This window comes from Bombina bombina, chromosome 9 (genome assembly GCF_027579735.1).
Source record: "Bombina bombina isolate aBomBom1 chromosome 9, aBomBom1.pri, whole genome shotgun sequence".
Classification (NCBI taxonomy): domain Eukaryota; kingdom Metazoa; phylum Chordata; class Amphibia; order Anura; family Bombinatoridae; genus Bombina; species Bombina bombina.
In genome coordinates this window covers 221965437-221990448 of record NC_069507.1, presented here as the reverse complement: position 1 = coordinate 221990448, position 25012 = coordinate 221965437, and the positions used below count along the sequence as shown (strand labels likewise).

Below are 25012 nucleotides of genomic sequence, written 5' to 3'. Positions count from 1 at the left end.
ATGGAAAGTGAACGAAAAGAAGAGTTCTCTTTTTCCTCTCACAAGAGTTCCATTCTTGGGGACTCTTATAGATTCTGTAGAAATGAAGATTTACCTGACAGAAGACAGGTTAACAAAGCTTCAAGATGCATGCCGTGTCCTTCATTCCATTCAACACCCGTCAGTAGCTCAATGCATGGAGGTGATCGGCTTAATGGTAGCGGCAATGGACATAGTACCTTTTGCACGCCTACACCTCAGACCGCTGCAATTGTGCATGCTAAGTCAGTGGAATGGGGATTACTCAGATTTGTCCCCTACCCTGAATCTGAATCAAGAGACCAGAAATTCTCTTCTATGGTGGCTTTATCGGCCACACCTGTCCAGGGGGATGCCATTCAGCAGGCCAGACTGGACAATCGTAACAACAGACGCCAGCCTGCTAGGTTGGGGCGCTGTCTGGAATTCTCTGAAGACTCAGGGATTATGGAATCAGGAGGAGAGTCTCCTTCCAATAAACATTCTGGAATTGAGGGCAGTTCTCAATGCCCTTCTGGCTTGGCCCCAATTAACAACTCAGGGGTTCATCAGGTTTCAGTCGGACAATATCACGACTGTAGCTTACATCAACCATCAGGGAGGGACAAGAAGCTCCCTAGCAATGATGGAAGTATCAAAGATAATTCGCTGGGCAGAGTCTCACTCTTGCCATCTGTCAGCAATCCACATCCCGGGAGTGGAGAACTGGGAGGCGGATTTCTTGAGTCGCCAGACTTTTCATCCGGGAGAGTGGGAACTTCATCCGGAGATCTTTGCCCAAATACTTCGACGTTGGGGCAAACCAGAGATAGATCTCATGGCGTCTCGCCAGAACGCCAAACTTCCTCACTACGGGTCCAGATCCAGGGATCCGGGAGCGGTTCTGATAGATGCTTTGACAGCACCTTGGAACTTCGGGATGGCTTATGTGTTTCCACCCTTCCCGCTGCTTCCTCGATTGATTGCGAAAATCAAACAGGAGAGAGCATCAGTGATTCTAATAGCGCCTGCATGGCCACGCAGGACTTGGTATGCAGATCTAGTGGACATGTCATCCTGTCCACCTTGGTCTCTACCTCTAAGACAGGACCTTCTGATACAGGGTCCATTCAAACATCAAAATCTAACTTCTCTGAAACTGACTGCTTGGAAATTGAACGCTTGATTTTATCAAAGCGTGGTTTTTCTGAGTCGGTTATTGATACCCTGATCCAGGCTAGGAAGCCTGTTACCAGAAAGATTTACCATAAAATATGGCGCAAATACCTATACTGGTGCGAATCCAAACGTTACTCCTGGAGTAAGGTTAGGATTCCTAGGATATTGTCTTTTCTACAAGAAGGTTTAGAAAAGGGTTTATCGGCTAGTTCTTTAAAGGGACAGATTTCAGCTCTGTCCATCTTGTTACACAGGCGTCTGTCAGAAAATCCAGACGTCCAGGCCTTTTGTCAGGCTTTAGCTAGGATCAAGCCTGTGTTTAAAGCCGTTGCTCCGCCATGGAGTTTAAACTTAGTTCTTAACGTTTTACAAGGTGTTCCATTTGAACCCCTTCATTCCATTGATATAAAATTGTTATCTTGGAAAGTTCTGTTTTTAATGGCTATTTCCTCGGCTCGAAGAGTCTCTGAGTTATCAGCATTACATTGTGATTCTCCTTATCTGATTTTTCACTCAGATAAGGTAGTTCTGCGTACTAAACCTGGGTTCTTACCTAAGGTAGTTACTAACAGGAATATCAATCAAGAGATTGTCGTTCCATCCTTGTGTCCAAATCCTTCTTCAAAGAAGGAACGTCTTCTACACAATCTGGATGTAGTTCGTGCCCTCAAGTTCTACTTACAGGCAACTAAAGATTTTCGCCAAACTTCTTCCCTGTTTGTCGTTTATTCTGGACAGAGGAGAGGTCAAAAAGCTTCTACTACCTCTCTCTCGTTTTGGCTTTGTAGCATAATACGTTTAGCCTATGAGACTGCTGGACAGCAGCCTCCTGAAAGAATTACAGCTCACTCCACTAGAGCTGTGGCTTCCACTTGGGCCTTTAAGAATGAGGCCTCTGTTGAACAGATTTGCAAGGCTGCAACTTGGTCTTCGCTTCATACTTTTTCCAAATTTTACAAATTTGACACTTTTGCTTCTTCGGAGGCTATTTTTGGGAGAAAGGTTCTTCAGGCAGTGGTTCCTTCTGTATAATGAGCCTGCCTATCCCTCCCGTCATCCGTGTACTTTTGCTTTGGTATTGGTATCCCAGAAGTAATGATGACCCGTGGACTGATCACACATAACAGAAGAAAACATAATTTATGCTTACCTGATAAATTCTTTTCTTCTGTTGTGTGATCAGTCCACGGCCCGCCCTGTTTTTAAGGCAGGTAGATATCTTTTAAATTATACTCCAGTCACCACTTCACCCTTGGTTACTCCTTTCTCGTTGATTCTTGGTCGAATGACTGGGACTGACGTAGAGGGGAGGAGCTATATCAGCTCTGCTGGGTGAATCCTCTTGCATTTCCTGTTGGGGAGGAGTTATATCCCAGAAGTAATGATGACCCGTGGACTGATCACACAACAGAAGAAAAGAATTTATCAGGTAAGCATAAATTATGTTTTTTCTTAACCCAGGGAGTTGGGAGGAATATTTCCCTGCTGCCGTAATAAACTCACTCTATCACTACTCACGATAATCTCAATTTCCCACATAAACTATCAATAATTAACCTTTTCACTATAAACTCACTTAGATTATCTTTTTTGTTGTTTTCTTCTTTGCAAGTGCACCCCCCGGGCTCTTGCAGCCCCCTCATACTGGGTCTTCACTTTCCCCACTGGTACACTATCACTCCCCCCCAATATTAATTTTTTTTACCACACATTCACCTTCACTATCCCCTCCCCCCCCCCCCTTTTTTTTTTTTTTTTTCTCCTCCCCGATTCAACACCTTATAAATCACAATCACACGGTATATGGATAAATATCTTTCCAACTCCCCAAAATATACTTCCCCAAATATGACAGGAAGGCATAGAGATCGAAAAATTAAGAATCCACCAGAACCAGGTATCGAACAAACAAGTCTTATAAATTTAGCAATAATGCCAGAAAACCCTAACATGCAGACATTAGTGACCAATATTGCTGAAGCACTTACTCCTAATTTTGAAACCCTCAAAACCGAAATTAAGAATGATATCTCCTCCTTAACCCAAGAGGTGCGGCAATTTTCAAACAGACTCCAAGAAGTAGAACAGAGAGTATCGGATCTGGAAGATCAAACAATTATTCATAATTCCAAAATTGAGAATGCTGATAAAAAACTACAAAAAATCATGAATAGACTAGAGGACCTTGAAAACCGTTCACGACGGAATAACCTTAGAATAATTGGTCTGCCTGAAACTAAACAATTTGAAAACCTTGATACTTTCATATCCGATACTCTCACTAAAGCTTTAAAAATTCCCTCCTCATACCCCCCGATGATAGTAGAGCGAGCCCACAGGATAGGCCCCCCTCGATCAGAAGGTAATAACAGTAGCAGAAATCGGCCGGTTATAGCCAGACTCCTTAATTACAAGGATAAAGACCTTTTGTTACAGTATTCACGAAAGAATCAACCGATTATGATAGAGGGCAATAAAATTATGATTTTCCAAGACTTTTCGGCAGACACTGCTTTAAAAAGAAGGGAATTATCCCCGATTTGTTCAAAATTTATACAACAAGGGTATAGGGCGGTTCTGATTTACCCCTCAAAATTGAAAGTGATATTGAATGGAACAACACATATTACTGAAGATGTTCAAATAGCTGAAAACCTTCTTAAGTCTCTTGCTGGTTAGACATAGGGACAAATTATGATTAACGACTTTACACATGTGGCTCCATGCTGTTTTTTTCTCTTTTATATGGTATTAATTCTAGAAGCAGGTTATGGCGATGGTAATCCTGGGGGAAAATGGGACCCCTCCCCTCCCCCAACTCCTCCCCCCTCCCCCTTTTTTTGTTTCTTCCTTTTTTTTTTTTTTTTTTTTTTTTTTTTTTTTTTACCTTTCCTATATATGTTAGAGAAAAATGACACAAAATTCGGAAAAATTTAAAATTGTATCATGGAACGTAGGGGGAATTTCTTCCCCTATTAAACGCAAAGCAATTCTGGCACACCTACGAAAAACTCAGACGGATATTGGTCTATTACAGGAAACTCACTTAAACTTAGAGGAATCACTAAAATTAAAATCATCTTGGGTAAGAGAAGTTTTTATAGCCCCGAGTGTAGGAAAGAAGAGAGGAGTAGCAATACTGGACTCTGAGGCCGATTCTGGGGGGAGGTATGTCCTGGTTAAGGTGAAAATAGGTCAGGCAAAATATACAATTTGCAATGTCTATGGGCCAAACAAAATTGATCCTGAATTTTGGGACGTATTACAAACAAAGCTCCTTCTGAGAACTGAAGGACATCTAATTGTGGGGGGGGGACTTTAATATGGCCCCCCAATGTCCCATAGACAGACTTAGGAAAAACACTAAATGTTTGAAACAGAAAAAAGATAATCTTGAGCGCAAAATAATCAATAATATTAAACAGACCCTCTCTCTGCGCGATATTTGGAGATATCAGAACCCTGACACTCAGGACTTTACCTGCCTATCTAAGGCACACAAAACATTGTCTAGGATTGACCTGTTTCTAATCGGGGATCACCTAAGTCCTATAACAGTTAAGTCCGAGATAACGCCTATCTTCTTATCGGATCATGGGCCTATTACCCTTGAATTTAATATTACCCAACAGAGTTCAAAGAATCATCGATTCTTTTTTCCTTACCACTTTTACAATGATTTCAAATTTAAAGAATGGCTTAAGAACAAATTCAATGAATACGCTCAATTTAATAACAATTACGTTGAACGCTCTGATATTTTCTGGGAAACTGCTAAAGCAGTTCTCAGAGGAGAAATTATGGCATACTCGGCGATCCAAAATAAAAGAAGGAGGGCAAGAGAAAGGGAAGTTTGTAACTCATTGATTAATTCCTACAATCATTACCTACTAGATGGAACGCCCTTCAATTGGGCAAGATACGTACGAGCTAAGGCAGCAAGAGATACCTTTTATCTAACACAGGCAACAAACACTGAGCTTAGGATGCAAGCCAAATTGCATAAATTTGGTAATAAGTCTGGCAAAATGTTAAATAGATTAATTAAAAATGAGAATAAAAAACTTCATATTAACAGAATTCAACATAATGGGAAATCTTTAATTAACCCAGAAGAAATATCTAGGGTATTTTACCAGTATTTTCAACAACTGTACACTAGTAAAGAATTTGATATAAACAAAGCGACAGATTTCTGTAGCAAAATCAACTTTCCTACGGCCACTCCTGAGGAGATTGCCAGACTCAATGCACCTATCTCACTAGAAGAAATTGGAATAATAGTCACCAAACTTCCCATAAGTAAGGCAGCTGGCCCGGATGGATTGCCCAACGAGTTTTATAAAATTCTAATACCAGTGATAGCGCCATATCTGGGCAACCTTTACAATGATATTTTTATTAAACATAAACAGGCTTCCTCCTCTTTCGCATCTTCACTTACCACTCTGATCTTGAAAGAGGGGAAGGACCCTACATGCAAAGAGTCTTATAGACCTATTGCACTGTTAAATTCAGACTACAAAATTCTCTCCTCTATTCTAGCAAAAAGACTTCAACCTATCTTAACTACAGTAGTCCATCCGGACCAAGCTGGCTTTATCAATAACCGTAATTCTTCAGCAAAAATCAGAGAACTACTAGTTACTATGGAATATATACAAAGAACATCTTCTCAAGGGGTGGGGAGGGAGGATCCCCCTGACATGGCTATCTTATCACTTGACGCGGAAAAAGCCTTTGATTTAGTAATCCATAAACATTTAATTTTCTCTTTAACAAAGTTTGGGATTGGGGGTAATTTTCCTAAATTCGTGGAGAATATATACAACCATTCCCTTACAAATCTGATTATTAATAATGATATTACTTCTTCGATTGCATTGAAGAGGGGCACTCGTCAGGGCTGTCCTCTCTCCCCGCTCCTATTTGATTTAGCCATAGAACCCTTAGCAATTCAGATTAGGCGCTCGCTCGAAGGTATAAAAATTCAAAATCACGAAATAAAAATTGGATTATATGCAGATGATTTACTTATATATCTTTCTAATACAGAAAAAAATATCCCAAAACTTCTGCGTATCACTGATCAGTTCGGGATATTCTCAGGGTACAAAGTAAATGCCACCAAATCTGAGTTAATTTGGCTTAGGAAAAATAAAACCAGCATAACAGACATACCCTTTAGAGTGGTAACGGAATCTATGAAATATTTAGGAATTAAAATCCCAATAAATTTAAAAGATCTCTATAAGGTGAACATAACCCCAATCCTAGCATATATTAAAGAAAGGCTTAAAATCTGGCAAAACTTACCTCTGTCAATTTCTGGTCGTACAGCCTTATTTAAGATGGTTCTCCTTCCAAAATTGCTTTACATTTTGCAAAATGTCCCCCTAATTTTGTTTGAGAGAGATATACGGTCGTTAAACTCATCAATTGGCCAATTTATTTGGCAAGGGAAAAGAGCTAAGATAGCCCTTTCCAAATTAACAGTACTAAGAGAGATGGGAGGTTTGGCACTCCCAAATTTAAGATTCTATAATCTCTGTTTTTTAGTCCGCATAGTAGCAGATTGGTTTTCTAATAAGAATTATGTTCTAAATGTTGACTTAGAGTCTAATATTTGTGAACCTTACTCATTATTGGCCTTGGCACACTTGGAACCCAGAGATCTTCCAATAAGCATTAAAGAACTTAAATTTATTCTGAATCCACTTAAAGCTTGGTCTAGATTGACTAAAACTCTTTCAATATGCCCTAAGGCATCAAGGTATCTCCCTTTAACTAAAAATCCGAATTTCCAACCTGGTCTAGACTCACCGGTTTTTAATAGGTGGCATAACAATGGATTGGACAGAATTATTTATCTAATTGATCAGGATAGAAAATGTGTCAAATCTTTTGCACAATTGAGGGAAGATTATAATCTGGTAAACAAAGATTTCTTTGCTTACTTACAGATAAGACATTACATTATGGATCTAACATATAAGACTGGTTGGAGTTGGAATTTGGGCAAGCTAGAAACCTGGCTTACAATAACTAGAGATTCCTCCATGTCCATTTCTCTGTGCTATTATCTATTGAGCCTTAATAAGGCGGTCCCGCTAGTGGAGAACCTAGCCTTATCTTGGAATAATTTAATCCCACATAGTAATATAGAACCTAAAATCATACAACTTTCTTTGAATAAGGTATCAAAAACAACTCTCTCTTCTAACTGGCGAGACGCCCATCTGAAACTGCTGCACAGGGCATATTTCACTCCGGAGAGAGGCCTCAGAGTCCGAAACCCTGAATTTGACAAATGTCCTAGATGCTCTTATTTAGCTGCGGACCTAATACATATGTTCTGGTCTTGCCCTAGGATGAGAAATCTGTGGAGCAAGTTAGAATATTGGCTTAAGAATGTACTCAAAATTGAGCGGATGGACCTCTCCTTGTTTCAGACTATATTCTGTCTGAGGCCTGGAGAGGAGCGTCAGCCTAATGAAAAACTAGTTAACTTAGCTATTTTAGCTACCAGATACCTGATATGTAAGAAGTGGAAACTGAGGGCGATACCATCTATACCAGAAATTAGGAACCATTTAAAGAAACAATGCGTCTTAGAACAGAGAACTACCAATATAGACAATGAACGTGATGTAAATAAATTTTTCCTTAAATGGGCGCCTTTTATTAAGATTTTCCCTGATAGAGAAATCGACTATCTGATATCTCCATTTAAGAACTCGGAGCTAGTATTACTAGGTCTTTGGTGATCTGAGGTAGGTTAGTGCAAATTGAGAATGTTTGTTTTTCCCTTCCCTCCCCCCCCCCCCCTTTTTTTTTTTTTTTTTTTTTTTTTTTTTTCCTTCCTTTTGGTCAATAGGGTGGAGTGTGGGGGGAGGGAGGGAGGGGTGGGGGGGAGGAAAATATGGAAAAATTCCAACACTGAGTTACTAAGACAAACTGAATAGTTCAGCTAATTGGTATATGAGATGTAATATACAATTATTTTCTTTCTTGTAAGACTGCTATGGTTTTTTTATTTTTGCTTTTTCTCACTGTTGTCTTACTCTAATATTGCCTTATATCGATGAAGCATAATAATATGTTGTTTTTTCTTTATTGTGAACTTGTACTCACTGTTGGATAAAATAAAATAATATAAAAAAAAAAAAAATTACATGCCCTATTTGAATCATGGAAGTTTTTTCTCTTGTTAAGTGTATCCAGTCCACGGATCATCCATTACTTGTGGGATATTCTCCTTCCCAACAGGAAGTTGCAAGAGGATCACCCACAGCAGAGCTGCTATATAGCTCCTCCCCTAACTGCCATATCCAGTCATTCTCTTGCAACTCTCAACAAAGATGGACGTAGTAAGAGGAGAGTGGTGTATTATAGTTAGTTTCTTAACTTCAATCAAAAGTTTGTTATTTTTAAATGGTACCGGAGTGTACTGTTTTATCAAAGGCAGCATTAGAAGAAGAATCTGCCTGTGATTTCTATGATCTTAGCAGAAGTAACTCAGATCCTTTGCCGTTCTCACATATTCTGAGGAGTGAGGTAACTTCAGAGAGGGAATGGCGTGCAGGTTTTCCTGCAATAAGGTATGTGCAGTAAACATATTTCTAGGGATGGAACTTGCTAGAAAAATGCTGCTGATACCGGATTAATGTAAGTTAAGCCTAAATGCAGTGATTTAATAGCGACTGGTATCAGGCTTATTAACAGAGATACATACTCTTATAAAAGTGTAATATAAAACGTTTGCTGGCATGTTTAATCGTTTTTATATATGCTTTGGTGTTAAAACTTATTGGGGCCTAGTTTTTTCCACATGGCTGGCTTTATTTTTGCTAGAAACAGTTTTCCTGAGGCTTTCCACTGTTATAGTATAAAAGTTACAGTTGGTGCAGTTAAAATTACAAACTGTGACATTCAGCTTCCCTCAGCAGTCCCCTGCATGCTATAGGACATCTCTGATGGGCTCAAAAGGCTTCAAAAGTAGGAGCTGTGGCAGTTGTTATGACTGTGTAAAAAACATATTTTTCGTTTTGTTAATCTGTTTTTTGTATTAAGGAGTTAATCATCCATTTGCAAGTGGGTACAATGCTCTGCTAACTTGTTACATACACTGTAAAAACTTTGTTAGTGTAACTGCCTTTTTTCACTGTTATTTCAAATTTTGCCAAAATTTGTTTCTCTTAAAGGCACAGTAACGTTTTTTATATTGCTTGTTAACTTTGTTTAAAGTGTTTTCCAAGCTTGCTAGTCTCATTGCTAGTCTGTACAAACATGTCTGACACAGAGGAAACTACTTGTTCATTATGTTTAAAAGCTATTGTGGAGCCCCATAGGAGAATGTGTACTAAATGTATTGATTTCACCTTAAACAGTAAAGATCAGTCTTTATCTATAAAAGAATTATCACCAGAGGGGTCTGTCGAGGGGGAAGTTATGCCGACTAACTCTCCCCACGTGTCGGACCCTTCGCCTCCCGCTCGAGGGACGCACGCTAATATGGCGCCAAGTACATCAGGGATGCCCATAGCGATTACTTTGCAGGACATGGCTGCAATCATGAATAATACCCTGTCACAGGTATTAGCCAGATTGCCTGAATTGAGAGGCAAGCGCGATAGCTCTGGGGTTAGACGAGATACAGAGCGCGTAGATGCTGTAAGAGCCATGTCTGATACTGCGTCACAATATGCAGAACCTGAGGACGGAGAGCTTCAGTCTGTGGGTGACGTCTCTGAATCGGGGAGACCTGATTCAGAGATTTCTAATTTTAAATTTAAGCTTGAGAACCTCCGTGTGTTACTTGGGGAGGTATTAGCTGCTCTGAATGACTGTGACACATTTGCAGTGCCAGAGAAATTGTGTAGGCTGGATAAATACTATGCAGTGCCGGTGAGTACTGATGTTTTTCCAATACCTAAAAGGCTTACAGAAATTATTAGTAAGGAGTGGGATAGACCAAGTGTGCCCTTTTCCCCACCTCCTATATTTAGAAAAATGTTTCCAATAGATGCCACTACACGGGACTTATGGCAGACAGTCCCTAAGGTGGAGGGAGCAGTTTCTACTTTAGCAAAGCATACCACTATCCCGGTTGAGGACAGTTGTGCTTTTTCAGATCCAATGGATAAAAAATTAGAGGGAAAATTTTTATTCAACAAGGTTTTATTTTACAGCCCCTTGCATGCATTGCGCCTGTCACTGCTGCGGCGGCGTTCTGGTTTGAGGCCCTGGAAGAGGCCATCCATACAGCTCCATTGACTGAAATTATTTACAAGCTTAGAATACTTAAGCTAGCTAACTCATTTGTTTCTGATGCCATTGTTCATTTGACTAAACTAACGGCTAAGAATTCCGGATTCACCATCCAGGCGCGTAGGGCGCTATGGCTTAAATCCTGGTCAGCTGATGTGACTTCAAAGTCTAAATTACTTAACATTCCTTTCAAGGGGCAGACCTTATTCGGGCCTGGTTTGAAATAAATTATTGCTGACATTACTGGAGGGTAAGGGTCATACCCTTCCTCAGGACAGGGCCAAATCAAGGGCCAAACAGTCTAATTTTCGTGCCTTTCAAAATTTCAAGGCAGGTGCAGGATCAGCTCCCTCTACTTCAAAACAAGAGGGAACTTTTCCTCAATCTAAGCAGGCCTGGAAACCTACCCAGTCCTGGAACAAGGGCAAGCAGGCCAGAAAGCCTGCTGCTGCCTCCAAGACAGCATGAAGGAGCGGCCCCTATCCGACAACGGATCTAGTAGGGGGCAGACTCTCTCTCTTCGCCCAGGCATGGGCAAGAGATGTTCAGGATCCCTGGGCGTTGGAGATCATATCTCAGGGATATCTTCTGGACTTCAAAGCTTCTCCCCCACAAGGGAGATTTCACCTTTCAAGATTATCTGCAAACCAGATAAAGAAAGAGGCATTCCTAAGCTGCGTGCAAGACCTCCTTGTAATGGGAGTGATCCATCCAGTTCCGCGGACGGAACAAGGACAGGGGTTTTATTCAAATCTGTTTGTGGTTCCCAAAAAAGAGGGAACCTTCAGACCAAATTTGGATCTAAAGATCCTAAACAAATTCCTCAGAGTTCCATCATTCAAGATGGAAACTATTCGAACCATTTTACCCATGATCCAAGAGGGTCAGTACATGACCACAGTGGACTTAAAGGATGCCTACCTTCACATTCCGATCCACAAGAATCATCATCGGTTCCTGAGGTTTAAAAAGTAAAAGTAGGAATAGAGGCGCCAATGGTGCAGGTAAATGGTGGTACAGGTATCACTAATAGCCCAGTGTACACAGGGTACTCACATTTATGGAAGGCACTCACTTGTACCTATAGAGACAGGCTGGATTTTAGCAGCAATCCAGCTAGCTGATCCAGGGTGAGCTGGCTGGTTCGTGGGTGTGTAGAGTGTTGGTACTCTAAAGTAGCATAGCAGGGCGGTACCATATATAACACTGAGAGTGGATTTATATAAAATAAATGAATTTATTTAAAACATATAAAAAGGTTTACCACTCAAAGAATATAATTGGTACATCAGGAATACATGCGACGCGTTTCTCAGTTAAAAACTGTTTCCTCAGGCATGTTTTTACACAGATATTTACTCCTTATATAGGGCTATGCTACTAAACAACACCCACAGCCCACCCCCAACAATTGACATGACACAGACCAATCGGTGTCCCTCATTCAAAATGTTTCCACCCCTGGGGTGATATGAGCACCTAAATACTTGGAGAGGGATGTATTTACTTGTAAAATATATAGACGCCCTTGCTGCTTCTTACATTTTGTATATATGTGTGTAAATATTTCGTAGTGGCATGGTATTTTAGTGGCCGATATTTGATGGTAACTAATGTTCGTCAATACTGTGTTCTAATTGGATGTCCCAGCCGTCAATCATCATGTATTAGTCGGACCTGTGCTACTTGCTTCTGATTCGTCTGTTTAGCCGTCAATACTGTGTTCTAATTGGATGTCCCAGCCATCAATCATCCTGTATTAGTCGAACCTGTGCTACTCGCTTATGATTCGTCTATGTAGCCGTCAGTCAGAGATTCTGGTCACTTGTTGCTAGTAAGTGTAGTATCCAATGGATAGGCTAATTTCAGGCGTGCCCCCATTTTGCTGGCCTTAATAGTACACTACAGTGTGCGCCCATCGAGGGAATCTTATTGGTTACTGCGTAATGTTTGTAACCGGTGTATCCCATTGGTTCTAATGCAAGTTGTTGTATTGAACAGGGATCATTATTGGTCAGCGGGTAATGTCAACAAAGAGCCCTATTGGTCAGCGGGTAATGTCAACAAAGAGCCCTATTGGTTAGTGCCCTGGAAAATGATATTGTTAGATCTGTGAATGGATCTGAATATATATAAATACAAATAGAGTGAATAATCTAATGATCAACGTTATTTAAGCAGTGATCGTATAAATAAATGGCGCAATAAATTTGCTAAAGTTAAGATAATTTAATAAGTGATAAGTGTGTGAAAGATAAGAAGAAAAGACAAAGTAAAAATATTTTTTGGCACATTATTTGTGCATCCATAACATCGATGAATGCCGATGGCTGTAATTGAGGTATAAGTGATGCGTGAACCTCATAATCATATATGTATAGTCACCATTTAATTCATAAAACGCCTACAATCAGGTTAGAATCTATGTGATGTAAAGACCCATAGTGGGTTGTGCTAGTGTAATTAAATCTTACATAAGAAGATGCTAGTGTTCTATTAAAATTATATAATGTGTAAGTGAAAGTGATCATTTTTGTATGAATATAGTGCACCAATAGGAGCCTATTGTTTGGTCAGTGAAACATAAAAACTGTAAGTGTAAATTATACTTCCAAAACACTCAATACCATCATAACTTGGGACAGGGTAGGAATTATTCCAACATGCAGCAGGATAGACGACAGAACAGCTGGAATGGTGATAATCATCAAGCTAGGAGCTATCAGAACAAACAACTACCCTATCAAGGTAACTACACTTCCCCTAAACAACACCATACACAGAACCATTATGACAACCCAAATATGATCCCAGTACAAAACAGATTCTCTCCCTTCAATTCTGATAATAACCCTGGACAGAGTGAAAATGGTAATAATACAATTCCACACTATGAGAATCAGGCCACCACCTCTAACGAGGTTTTTTTAGGGGCACCCAACTTGGCTCCTTTATGGAGGAGGAACCAGCAGTTGCCCCCCAAACAGCTCCAAAACGGGAAAAAAAGACCGTTCCCAAACGGGGACGGAGAGGCAGAGGCAAAACCAAACAAAAAGAGAAATTAGAAACACTTAAAAAGGGAATATATAACCTTTCCTCACATGTCCTATCCAATGACGAGATAAGGATCTTGGGTAGGGGGCTATCCTATTGCCCGCCTAACACACATGACCTGTTCCACCTCTTTGTAGACCTCAATAAATACACGAGGAAACTAGCATTACAAAGATATTTCGCCATAAAGTCACTTAGGAAAAACAACATAGAGGGCACACCTATACTCCTAGACAGCCTACCCAATAGGAATTCATCTCCCATTATATATTGTGACCCTGAACAGCTGTCCGATGAACTATTTGACTCTGTCATCCACACCTCACTTGCACCTATGTCGACATTCAATCCACCTAAAGAAGATGTTTCATACATAGATCTTTTTCAGCAATTGGTATTGGATGATTGGGAGACTATTCCCAAACATATCAGTGGCAATAAGAGAATCTGGCCAAATGAGGAGAAAGCCCTTAGACGTCTGACGGGTGACAAAAACATTGTCATCCGACAGGCCGATAAGGGTGGGGCTCTGGTTATCCAGAATTATTCTGATTACACTGGAGAAGCAGAACGTATAATTCATGATACCAATTATTATAGGAAATTAGCCCAGGACCCTACATCAATATTTTCTAAAAAACTTGTTCAAATTTTGGAGGATGGTAGTAAAATGGGTATTCTAAGCAAGAAAGAAAAAAGATACTTAATTCCAGACCACCCTAGTATACCCTACTACTACCATCTCCCAAAGTTGCATAAAGATGCCCTTAAACCACCGGGACGTCCAATTATAGCGGGCATTAACAGCATAACTGATAGGCTAAGCGAATACGTAGACACGTTCTTGCAAAAATATGTCCAACACCTTCCTTCATTCATTAAAGACACCACAGATCTGTTACAAAAACTTGTAAATATACAGTATAAAAACAATTATATATGGCTATCCTGCGATGTAGGAGCCTTATATTCCAATATCTCGCATGAATGGGGGTTAAAAACGACCTCGATTTTTTTGAATAGAGACATATACATGCCTGATAAACAAAAAGAATATCTTATTACTTTGATAGATTTTATACTTAAACATAACTACTTTCAATTTTTGGATCAGTTTTACTTACAGACTAAGGGAACGGCCATGGGCACCAGATTTGCCCCTAGCTTTGCCAATCTCTTTATGGGGATTTTCGAAGAAACTTACATCTACAATACAAAGTGGAGGGGCAATCTGGTGTTCTATGGCCGTTACATAGATGATCTATTATTCATTTTTGAAGGCTCTATTGGAGAAGCGCAAGAATTTGTAAACTTCTTAAATAACAACACTATGGGTATAGACTTCACATCCAATATACAGATACAAACAATAGAATTTTTGGATCTATTGCTTTCGTGGGGGCCCAATGGTACTGTTTGCACTTCTACTTACTTCAAGTCAGTAGACTGTAATAATTTCCTTCATTATTCCAGTAACCACTACAATAACTGGAAAATTAATATTCCTTACAGTCAATTTTGCCGCATTAGGCGTAATTGTAGTTCTATTAATATGTATGATGAACAGTCTGTTATATTGAAGGACAGATTTAGGGAAAAAGGCTATCCTAAGGGCCTAATAGAATATGGCTACAACAGAGCAAGATCCCTAGACAGAAATTTGCTATTATCCTGCAAGACAAAAAAAGGGACAGAAAACACAGGCCATCAGGGACAATCTCTATTCGTCACACAATATAATTCCAACTTTAAAGCAGTTAATAGAATTATAAAGAAACATTGGCACATTTTGCTTAGAGACCCCGTACTAAAAAAAGTGCTGGCCCCCTTACCTAAGATAGTGTATAGGAGGGCGCCAACCTTGAAACAAAAATTAGCACCTAGTAAGGTTGTTATGACAAAGAAACACTTTAAATGCAATAGAAAAGGGCCTAGAAGCTACGATCACATAAATGGGAATACTAATAACAATATTGGAACTTATAGATGTGGACACACACGGTGCCATATGTGTAAGTCCATCACACACGGAAGAAAATCCATAATATCACATACAACAGGGGAAGAACACCAGATCAGAGAACATTTGACATGTAACTCTGGGTATGTAATCTATGCACTCACTTGTGCATGTGGGGTCCAGTACATTGGACGCACCTCTAGGAAGATACGACTAAGGTGGGGGGAACACAAACGGAACATAATCAAACGTTCACCCAAACATAGTGTATCAAGGCACTATTGCATTAAAAGTAGGATAGGCAAATGCCAATTCAGCATTACACCTTTGGAGAGTATCCCCAACAGTCATCATTATAATAGATTCACGCGTCTGAGACAAAGGGAAACATACTGGATTTTTAAATTCCAAACACTCTTCCCCACAGGGCTAAATGAAGTTATAGATTCTATGGCATTTGTTTAATATTATGGTAGAGGGTTATTTTACATCTATCATAATAAAGATAGAAATAGTGTAGTACCAACAACCAGTTTTTCCACCTTGCTGTAGGGGAGATCGCCCGAGATAGGGGGTCATCTCGGTAGACTTAGAGCCCTCAGACCCACAGATTTGACACCTGAGATATTTGGTGTAGCCCCTGTTTAGATTGGATAAATGTATTATATTAATATACCTCATGACTCACAGACTGGATACGTGTGATCTGATAAATGTATTATATTAATATAATTTACACTTACAGTTTTTATGTTTCACTGACCAAACAATAGGCTCCTATTGGTGCACTATATTCATACAAAAATGATCACTTTCACTTACACATTATATAATTTTAATAGAACACTAGCATCTTCTTATGTAAGATTTAATTACACTAGCACAACCCACTATGGGTCTTTACATCACATAGATTCTAACCTGATTGTAGGCGTTTTATGAATTAAATGGTGACTATACATATATGATTATGAGGTTCACGCATCACTTATACCTCAATTACAGCCATCGGCATTCATCGATGTTATGGATGCACAAATAATGTGCCAAAAAATATTTTTACTTTGTCTTTTCTTCTTATCTTTCACACACTTATCACTTATTAAATTATCTTAACTTTAGCAAATTTATTGCGCCATTTATTTATACGATCACTGCTTAAATAACGTTGATCATTAGATTATTCACTCTATTTGTATTTATATATATTCAGATCCATTCACAGATCTAACAATATCATTTTCCAGGGCACTAACCAATAGGGCTCTTTGTTGACATTACCCGCTGACCAATAGGGCTCTTTGTTGACATTACCCGCTGACCAATAATGATCCCTGTTCAATACAACAACTTGCATTAGAACCAATGGGATACACCGGTTACAAACATTACGCAGTAACCAATAAGATTCCCTCGATGGGCGCACACTGTAGTGTACTATTAAGGCCAGCAAAATGGGGGCACGCCTGAAATTAGCCTATCCATTGGATACTACACTTACTAGCAACAAGTGACCAGAATCTCTGACTGACGGCTACATAGACGAATCATAAGCGAGTAGCACAGGTTCGACTAATACAGGATGATTGATGGCTGGGACATCCAATTAGAACACAGTATTGACGGCTAAACAGACGAATCAGAAGCAAGTAGCACAGGTCCGACTAATACATGATGATTGACGGCTGGGACATCCAATTAGAACACAGTATTGACGAACATTAGTTACCATCAAATATCGGCCACTAAAATACCATGCCACTACGAAATATTTACACACATATATACAAAATGTAAGAAGCAGCAAGGGCGTCTATATATTTTACAAGTAAATACATCCCTCTCCAAGTATTTAGGTGCTCATATCACCCCAGGGGTGGAAACATTTTGAATGAGGGACACCGATTGGTCTGTGTCATGTCAATTGTTGGGGGTGGGCTGTGGGTGTTGTTTAGTAGCATAGCCCTATATAAGGAGTAAATATCTGTGTAAAAACATGCCTGAGGAAACAGTTTTTAACTGAGAAACGCGTCGCATGTATTCCTGATGTACCAATTATATTCTTTGAGTGGTAAACCTTTTTATATGTTTTAAATAAATTCATTTATTTTATATAAATCCACTCTCAGTGTTATATATGGTACCGCCCTGCTATGCTACTTTAGAGTACCAACACTCTACACACCCACGAACCAGCCAGCTCACCCTGGATCAGCTAGCTGGATTGCTGCTAAAATCCAGCCTGTCTCTATAGGTACAAGTGAGTGCCTTCCATAAATGTGAGTACCCTGTGTACACTGGGCTATTAGTGATACCTGTACCACCATTTACCTGCACCATTGGCGCCTCTATTCCTACTTTTACTTTTTAGATTTCCTTCCACTGGATGCTGATAGAGAGCTGCCTCCCAGTTCAGCCAGCTGGATTGCTGTTAAAACCCAGCCTGTGTCCACCGGCACAACTGAGTGCCTTCTCATATTGTGAGTACCTAGTGTTCGCACATGTTTGTTATACCAAAAAATCTCCATTGACCTGCACCATTGGCGCCTCTTTCTTGTTGCTTTTTCTTAACAGGTTCCTGAGGTTTGCCTTTCTAGACAGGCATTACCAGTTTGTAGCTCTTCCATTCGGGTTGGCTACAGCCCCAATAATTTTTACAAAGGTTCTGGGCTCACTTCTGGCGGTTCTAAGACCGCGAGGCATAGCGGTGGCTCCTTACCTAGACGACATCCTGATACAGGCGTCAAGCTTTCAAATTGCCAAGTCTCATACAGAGATAGTTCTGGCATTTCTGAGGTCGCATGGGTGGAAAGTGAACGAAGAAAAGAGTTCTCTATCTCCTCTCACAAGGGTTTCCTTCCTAGGGACTCTGATAGATTCTATAGAAATGAAAATTTACCTGACGGAGTCCAGGTTATCAAAACTTCTAAATGCTTGCCGTGTTCTTCACTCCATTCCGCGCCCCACGGTGGCTCAGTGCATGGAAGTAATCGGCTTAATGGTAGCGGCGATGGACATAGTGCCATATGCGCGCCTGCATCTCAGACCGCTGCAATTATGCATGCTCAGTCGGTGGAATGGGGATTACACAGATTTGTCCCCTCTACTAAATCTGGATCAGGAAACCAGAGATTCTCTTCTCTGGTGGTTATCTCGGGTCCATCTGTCCAAAGGTATGACCTTTCGCAGGCCAGATTGGACCATTGTAACAACAGACGCCAGCCTTCTAGGTTGGGGTGCAGTCTGGAACTCCCTGAAGGCTCAGGGTTCATGGACTCAGGAGGAGAAACTCCTCCCAATAAATATTCTGGAGTTAAGAGCAATATTCAATGCTCTTCTAGCTTTGCCTCAGTTAGCAACACTGAGGTTCATCAGATTTCAGTCGGACAACATCACGACTGTGGCTTACATCATCCATCAAGGGGGGACCAGGAGTTCCCTAGCGATGTCAGAAGTCTTCAAGATAATTCGCTGGGCAGAGACTCACTCTTGCCACCTATCAGCGATCCATATCCCAGGGGTAGAGAACTGGGAGGCGGATTTTCTAAGTCGTCAAACTTTTCATCCGGGGGAGTGGGAACTCCATCCGGAGGTGTTTGCTCAATTGGTTCTCCGTTGGGGCAAACCAGAACTGGATCTCATGGCGTCTCGCCAGAACGCCAAGCTTCCTTGTTATGGATCCAGGTCCAGGGACCCAGAAGCGGCACTGATAGATGCTCTAGCAGCGCCTTGGTTCTTCAACCTGGCCTATGTGTTTCCACCATTTCCTCTGCTCCCTCGTCTGATTGCCAAAATCAAACAGGAGAGAGCATCGGTGATATTGATAGCGCCTGCGTGGCCACGCAGGACCTGGTATGCAGACCTAGTGGACATGTCATCCTTTCCACCATGGACTCTGCCTCTGAGACAAGACCTTCTAATGCAAGGTCCTTTCAATCATCCGAATCTACTTTCTCTGAGACTGACTGCATGGAGATTGAACGCTTGATCCTATCAAAGCGTGGCTTCTCCGAGTCAGTAATTGATACCTTAATACAGGCATGAAAGCCTGTCACCAGGAAAATTTACCACAAGATTTGGCGTAAATATCTTCATTGGTGTGAATCCAAGAATTACTCATGGAGTAGGGTTAGGATTCCTAGGATATTGTCCTTCCTCCAAGAGGGTTTGGACAAAGGACTATCAGCTAGTTCTTTAAAGGGACAGATTTCTGCTCTGTCTATTCTTTTACACAAGCGTCTGGCAGAAGTTCCAGACGTTCAGGCATTTTGTCAGGCTTTAGTTAGAATTAAGCCTGTGTTTAAACCTGTTGCTCCCCTATGGAGCTTAAACTTGATTCTTAAAGTTCTTCAAGGGGTTCCGTTTGAACCCCTTCATTCTATTGATATCAAACTTCTATCATTGAAAGTTCTTTTTCTGATGGCTATTTCCTCGGCTCGAAGAGTCTCGGAGTTATCTGCCTTACATTGTGATTCTCCTTATCTGATCTTTCATTCAGATAAAGTAGTTCTGCGTTCAAAACCTGGGTTTTTACCTAAGGTGGTTTCTAACAAGAATATCAATCAAGAGATTGTTGTTCCATCATTATGCCCTAATCCTTCTTCAAAGAAGGAACGTCTTTTGCATAATCTAGACGTAGTCCGTGCATTGAAGTTTTACTTGCAGGCTACTAAAGATTTTCGCCAAACATCTCACCTGTTTGTTATTTACTCTGGACAGAGGAGAGGTCAAAAGGCCTCGGCAACCTCTCTTTCTTTTTGGCTTCGGAGTATAATCCGTTTAGCATATGAGACTGCTGGACAGCAGCCCCCTGAAAGAATTACAGCTCATTCTACTAGAGCTGTGGCTTCTACCTGGGCCTTTAAAAATGAGGCCTCTGTTGAACAGATTTGCAAGGCTGCGACTTGGTCTTCGCTTCATACCTTTTCAAAATTTTACAAATTTTATACTTTTGCTTCTTCGGAGGCTGTTTTTGGGAGAAAGGTTCTACAGGCAGTGGTTCCTTCCGTTTAAGTTCCTGCCTTGTCCCTCCCATCATCCGTGTACTTAAGCTTTGGTATTGGTATCCCACAAGTAATGGATGATCCGTGGACTGGATACACTTAACAAGAGAAAACATAATTTATGCTTACCTGATAAATTTATTTCTCTTGTAGTGTATCCAGTCCACGGCCCGCCCTGTCCTTTTAAGGCAGGTCTAAATTTTAATTAAACTTCAGTCACCACTGCACCCTATGGTTTCTCCTTTCTCGGCTTGTTTCGGTCGAATGACTGGATATGGCAGTTAGGGGAGGAGCTATATAGCAGCTCTGCTGTGGGTGATCCTCTTGCAACTTCCTGTTGGGAAGGAGAATATCCCACAAGTAATGGATGATCCGTGGACTGGATACACTACAAGAGAAATAAATTTATCAGGTAAGCATAAATTATGTTTTTTGGACTTGACTGTCCCTTTAACTTTCTATTTGGTTTTGCAAATAGATAAACTAACAAGGGGATGGCTTCATTGGCTTGTCAAAAAAAATAAATTGCACTATAGATACACAGTAGTTTATTATTTATTACGTTTATAAAGGTATCGTGAATGTGTAGAAATTTAGGGTCTCACCCAAATATTTAGCAACCTACTGCTGTTTTTGTGTAGTTATATACAGATACTGAGACTATGGTCCAGCTTCTCTAAAACTCTGTGTTCTTGTGAGGTTGTCTCCTCGATACCGCAAGGTCCCAAAATGAATTTTAGAACTGCACTTTCTAGCCTGAGAGCTGTTTATTTTGTTAAAAAGGCTTCTGGATATGAAGAAGAGATACTGTATATACATTACAATATAAAGCTAAAAAAACTATTGATTTCTTTCCATTTTTGATAATCAGGCCCTATATGTGGATGTTGCCTCATTCTGTCCCTCCCATATAGCTACAAGCTGTACGGGAAATACTCCCAAGTGGCGGTAATATAGCGCCCTTTATGTATATTTAATTTTTTCACTACCTTCATTTTACATGATTTATTTTTCATTTATGCATATAGGGAACACACGTACATATTCTGCTTTAAAACAACACAATGTAATAAGCATGTGTTGAGAATAATTATGTAGGGTATATTCCATTGCAGTTTTAAAAGCTTACCATCATTAAAGTCAGATTCATTGTTCAGCAGGAATACATATACTAATTTTCTGTGAAGTATGCTCAAAATCTTGTCTATCAGAGTATTTATATATTATTTTGTTCTTCAGGGTCAACAAATCCCTCAGCATCGGCAGTCTCCATCATGGTCTCAGTCAGAGAATAGGCAAAGTCCTCCACCCGCCTATCAGCCGCCAGTTACTGTTCCTATTCAAATACCCACTAAGGAGGAGTTTTGTGACTCTCCTCCGCAGAAAGAAGAAAAAGTGGAGGTAAAGCCTTCAATTAATATCTCAGTTCCTCCTGTAGAGGAGACTCCTGCTACAAAAGAGACCACTCCTCAGAAAGCACCTGAAGAGACAGAATCCCAGCAGAAACACCCCGGTGTCCTTCAGGTGGAAAAAATTTTAAACAGAGTGCAGGATTTGGAACAAGCTGTGAACAGCTTTCGGGGCATTAAAAATAGCAAGAATTATCTGGTGTTGGAGGAATATCTCACTAAAGAGCTGTTAGCTCTGGATTCTGTAGACCCTGAAGGTCGAGTAGATGTACGGCAAGCTAGGAGAGATGGGGTGAGAAAAGTTCAAAACATTTTGGAAGCATTGGAAGAAAAAGCTTCAGCACGTTCACCAACAATGGACCTATCTAGTGGCTCTGAAAATTCCATGGAGTTTGACACCAGAAGTGACAAAAGCAATGAGGAACCTACCACTTCAAGTGTCTCAGATCAACCCACTACAGAAAGCCATCGATCGGGAAAGGTAGACATGGCTCCTGAATCCACTGCATTGACAACCAGCTCAGGACAGTAGCAGTTTGCACATTAAGAAAACAATCTCAGAACTTGTAGGATGCGGGTTAGACTTAAGATTTGAATTAGGAAGGATGCATGTGTTTCCAAAGCTTTTGCACCTATATGCTTTCACAACACAAAAACAACTTGGATACTATGAAAATATAGACTTTCTGTGCAAATGGAAAAACAAAAAGCTTCAACTAGCATTGCTGTGTTATTAGATCCATTCAGCCGATTTTATTGACATTGTACATTGTTTAATTTGCTCTGGTGGTGAGGACTTGAAAATGGATGATTAAAAAAAAAAAACTAAAGATTTTTTGGAGATAATAGGCTACTTGTCATTGATTTTTTTTTTCTTTTTTCATTTTAACTGGACACAATATATCTGACTGTTTTTATTAGGTTATAAATGAACACCTTTCATTACATTTTAACAAAGCTAAGATACCAAAATGCTGTAAAAAGCGGTCTGTTTTTGCTCTGTAATACAGTTGTTACGCTACACTGGACTCTGTCAGGTTATTTTGGTGTTATTTCTGCACTGAATGTAAATTTAATCCTGGGTTTTTGCAAAAGGAAAGTGGTTTAACAGCACTGCATGTTTCGTTCTGAAGCCATAGCTACAATCAAAATAAAGGCAGAGCGCAACACTTTTAATATAGTGATTGGCCTTAAAAGCACTAAGGGCCTAAAGAGCTCTGGCGATATTATCTATTGAGATATTTAGAAATGACTAAATAGAAATGACTGCTGACATTTCAAGACAGATCACTTGTGTTAAAATTATTGTTATTATATTGTTAACTTTTTGTTTCTTTGTATAGAAGTACTGCAACAATCAGCTCACTAAATCGATCTCTTGAGAACATTCATTAGATGATAATGCACTTGGGATATTTTCATCTTCAAGCTACATATAATATATAAGTTACCAGCAGTGCCACATTTATTAATATTAAAATCATTAGAGATTTCCAAGCCATTAAAAGAAGCCTGACACAGGGATTTCAAAAAGTAAATCATTTATTGAATCAAGTTAAAAAAAACCCCCAGAGAACATGTAGGGCCATGCTTGACAACCATACGCATTTCATGCTACACGAGTAAGTGCTAGCTATTTTTTTCTTTCATGATTCAGAGCAGCAGTTTTAAGCAACTTTCTAATTTACTCCGATTATCAATTTTTTTTATTTTGTTATCTTGCTATCTTTATTTAAAAAGCAAGAATGCAAGCTTAGGAGCCAACCCATTTTGGTTCAGCACCTGGGTTGCACTTGCATCTTAGATTCCTGCTTTTTCAAATAAAGATAGCAAGAGAATGAAGAAACATTGATAATAGGCGTAAATTAGAAAAGTTGCTTAAAATTGCATGCTCTTTCTGAATCATGAAAGAAACAATGTGGGCTTAAATATTGTATTTTTTGTGTCCTTTTAAAGTTGGTTTTCCCTTGAGGTTCACATTACATTACCGTTCACTACTTTCACATATGAGCACCTTAGGTAATCCTGTAAAGTGTGTTTATATATTTGTATGTGTGAACAAGAATTTAACAGTTTATTTTAAAATAAAATTAATATATAATAAGCAAACCACTTGTTGATCTTTTTTGACCCCCTGAATCAGGAGTGTGTTGTTTTTAAAGGGTCAGTAAAGTCTTTTTTTCTTTTCTTTGATGCATCAAAAATTGAATTTTATAGTGTATTTATGTTCTTTATAATGGAAGTCTGTGTGATATAATAATGCTTCTATGTCCCTTATCAGTAGGGTGACCATATTGCCGCTTTAAAAAGGAACACATATGAAAAATACATAAAAATATGTCAGGTTTCTTATGCAGATCATTTCTTTAAACAGCCCAGAAAAAAGCCCTGACATATGTATTTTTCATATATGTCCCTCTTTAAAGCGGCAATATGGTCACCCTACTTATTAGCCACTGAGAAATCTGGATAAATTGTGCACAATACATTTCCTGATAGTTTCAAAATATATTTTTTAAATATTTTAAAATGATTTAGGTAGAACATACAATTTTAAACAACTTTCCAATTTACTTCTATTTGCTTCATTCTATTGGTATGCTTTGTTGAAGGGGCAGCAATGCATTACTTGGGGCTAGTTGAACACATTAGGTGAGCCAAAGACAAGATGCATATTTGTGCAGCCACCAATCAGCAGCTAACTCCAGTACTTCATTGCTGCTCCTTGGCCAACCTAGATATGCTTTCCAACAAAGGATACCAAGTGAATGAAGCAAATTAGATCATATTAATAAATTAGAAAGATGTTTAAAATTGTATTTTCTGTCATGAAAATGTAATTTTGACTTTTGTATCTTTAACTTTTAGTTTTGCCCAAAACTGATGGGATTGCAAAAGAAAATACACACAAAGAACAGTACATCTCAATACATTAGGTAGAAATTGAGCCACTTTTAAAAAAAATGTTATAGCAGACCACCATTTCTGTATATCCCTACCTTTTACTGACATCAGGGTATTTGTGTGTCACTGAATAATACCAGCTCCATATTGCTGCTCCTAATGATAACCTTCTGACCTTTTGCAAAAGTATTGGTACCTATATCATATAGGTTACAGTGTTATTCTAATATATAGAA

General features: G+C 39.6%; 1 protein-coding gene across 1 annotated transcript in view; it reads left to right on the top strand.

Moving 5' to 3' along the window:
* Nucleotides 1-23981, top strand: part of BAG3 (BAG cochaperone 3) — a 77689-nt gene extending 53708 nt beyond the window's left edge. Inside the window, exon 4 of the mRNA XM_053692659.1 lies at nucleotides 21703-23981. Within this exon, the coding sequence (XP_053548634.1) occupies nucleotides 21703-22404 (702 nt within the window). The 3' untranslated portion in view covers nucleotides 22405-23981. The remainder of the gene's footprint in view (nucleotides 1-21702) is intronic.
* The last annotated feature ends 1031 nt before the right edge of the window (nucleotides 23982-25012 follow it).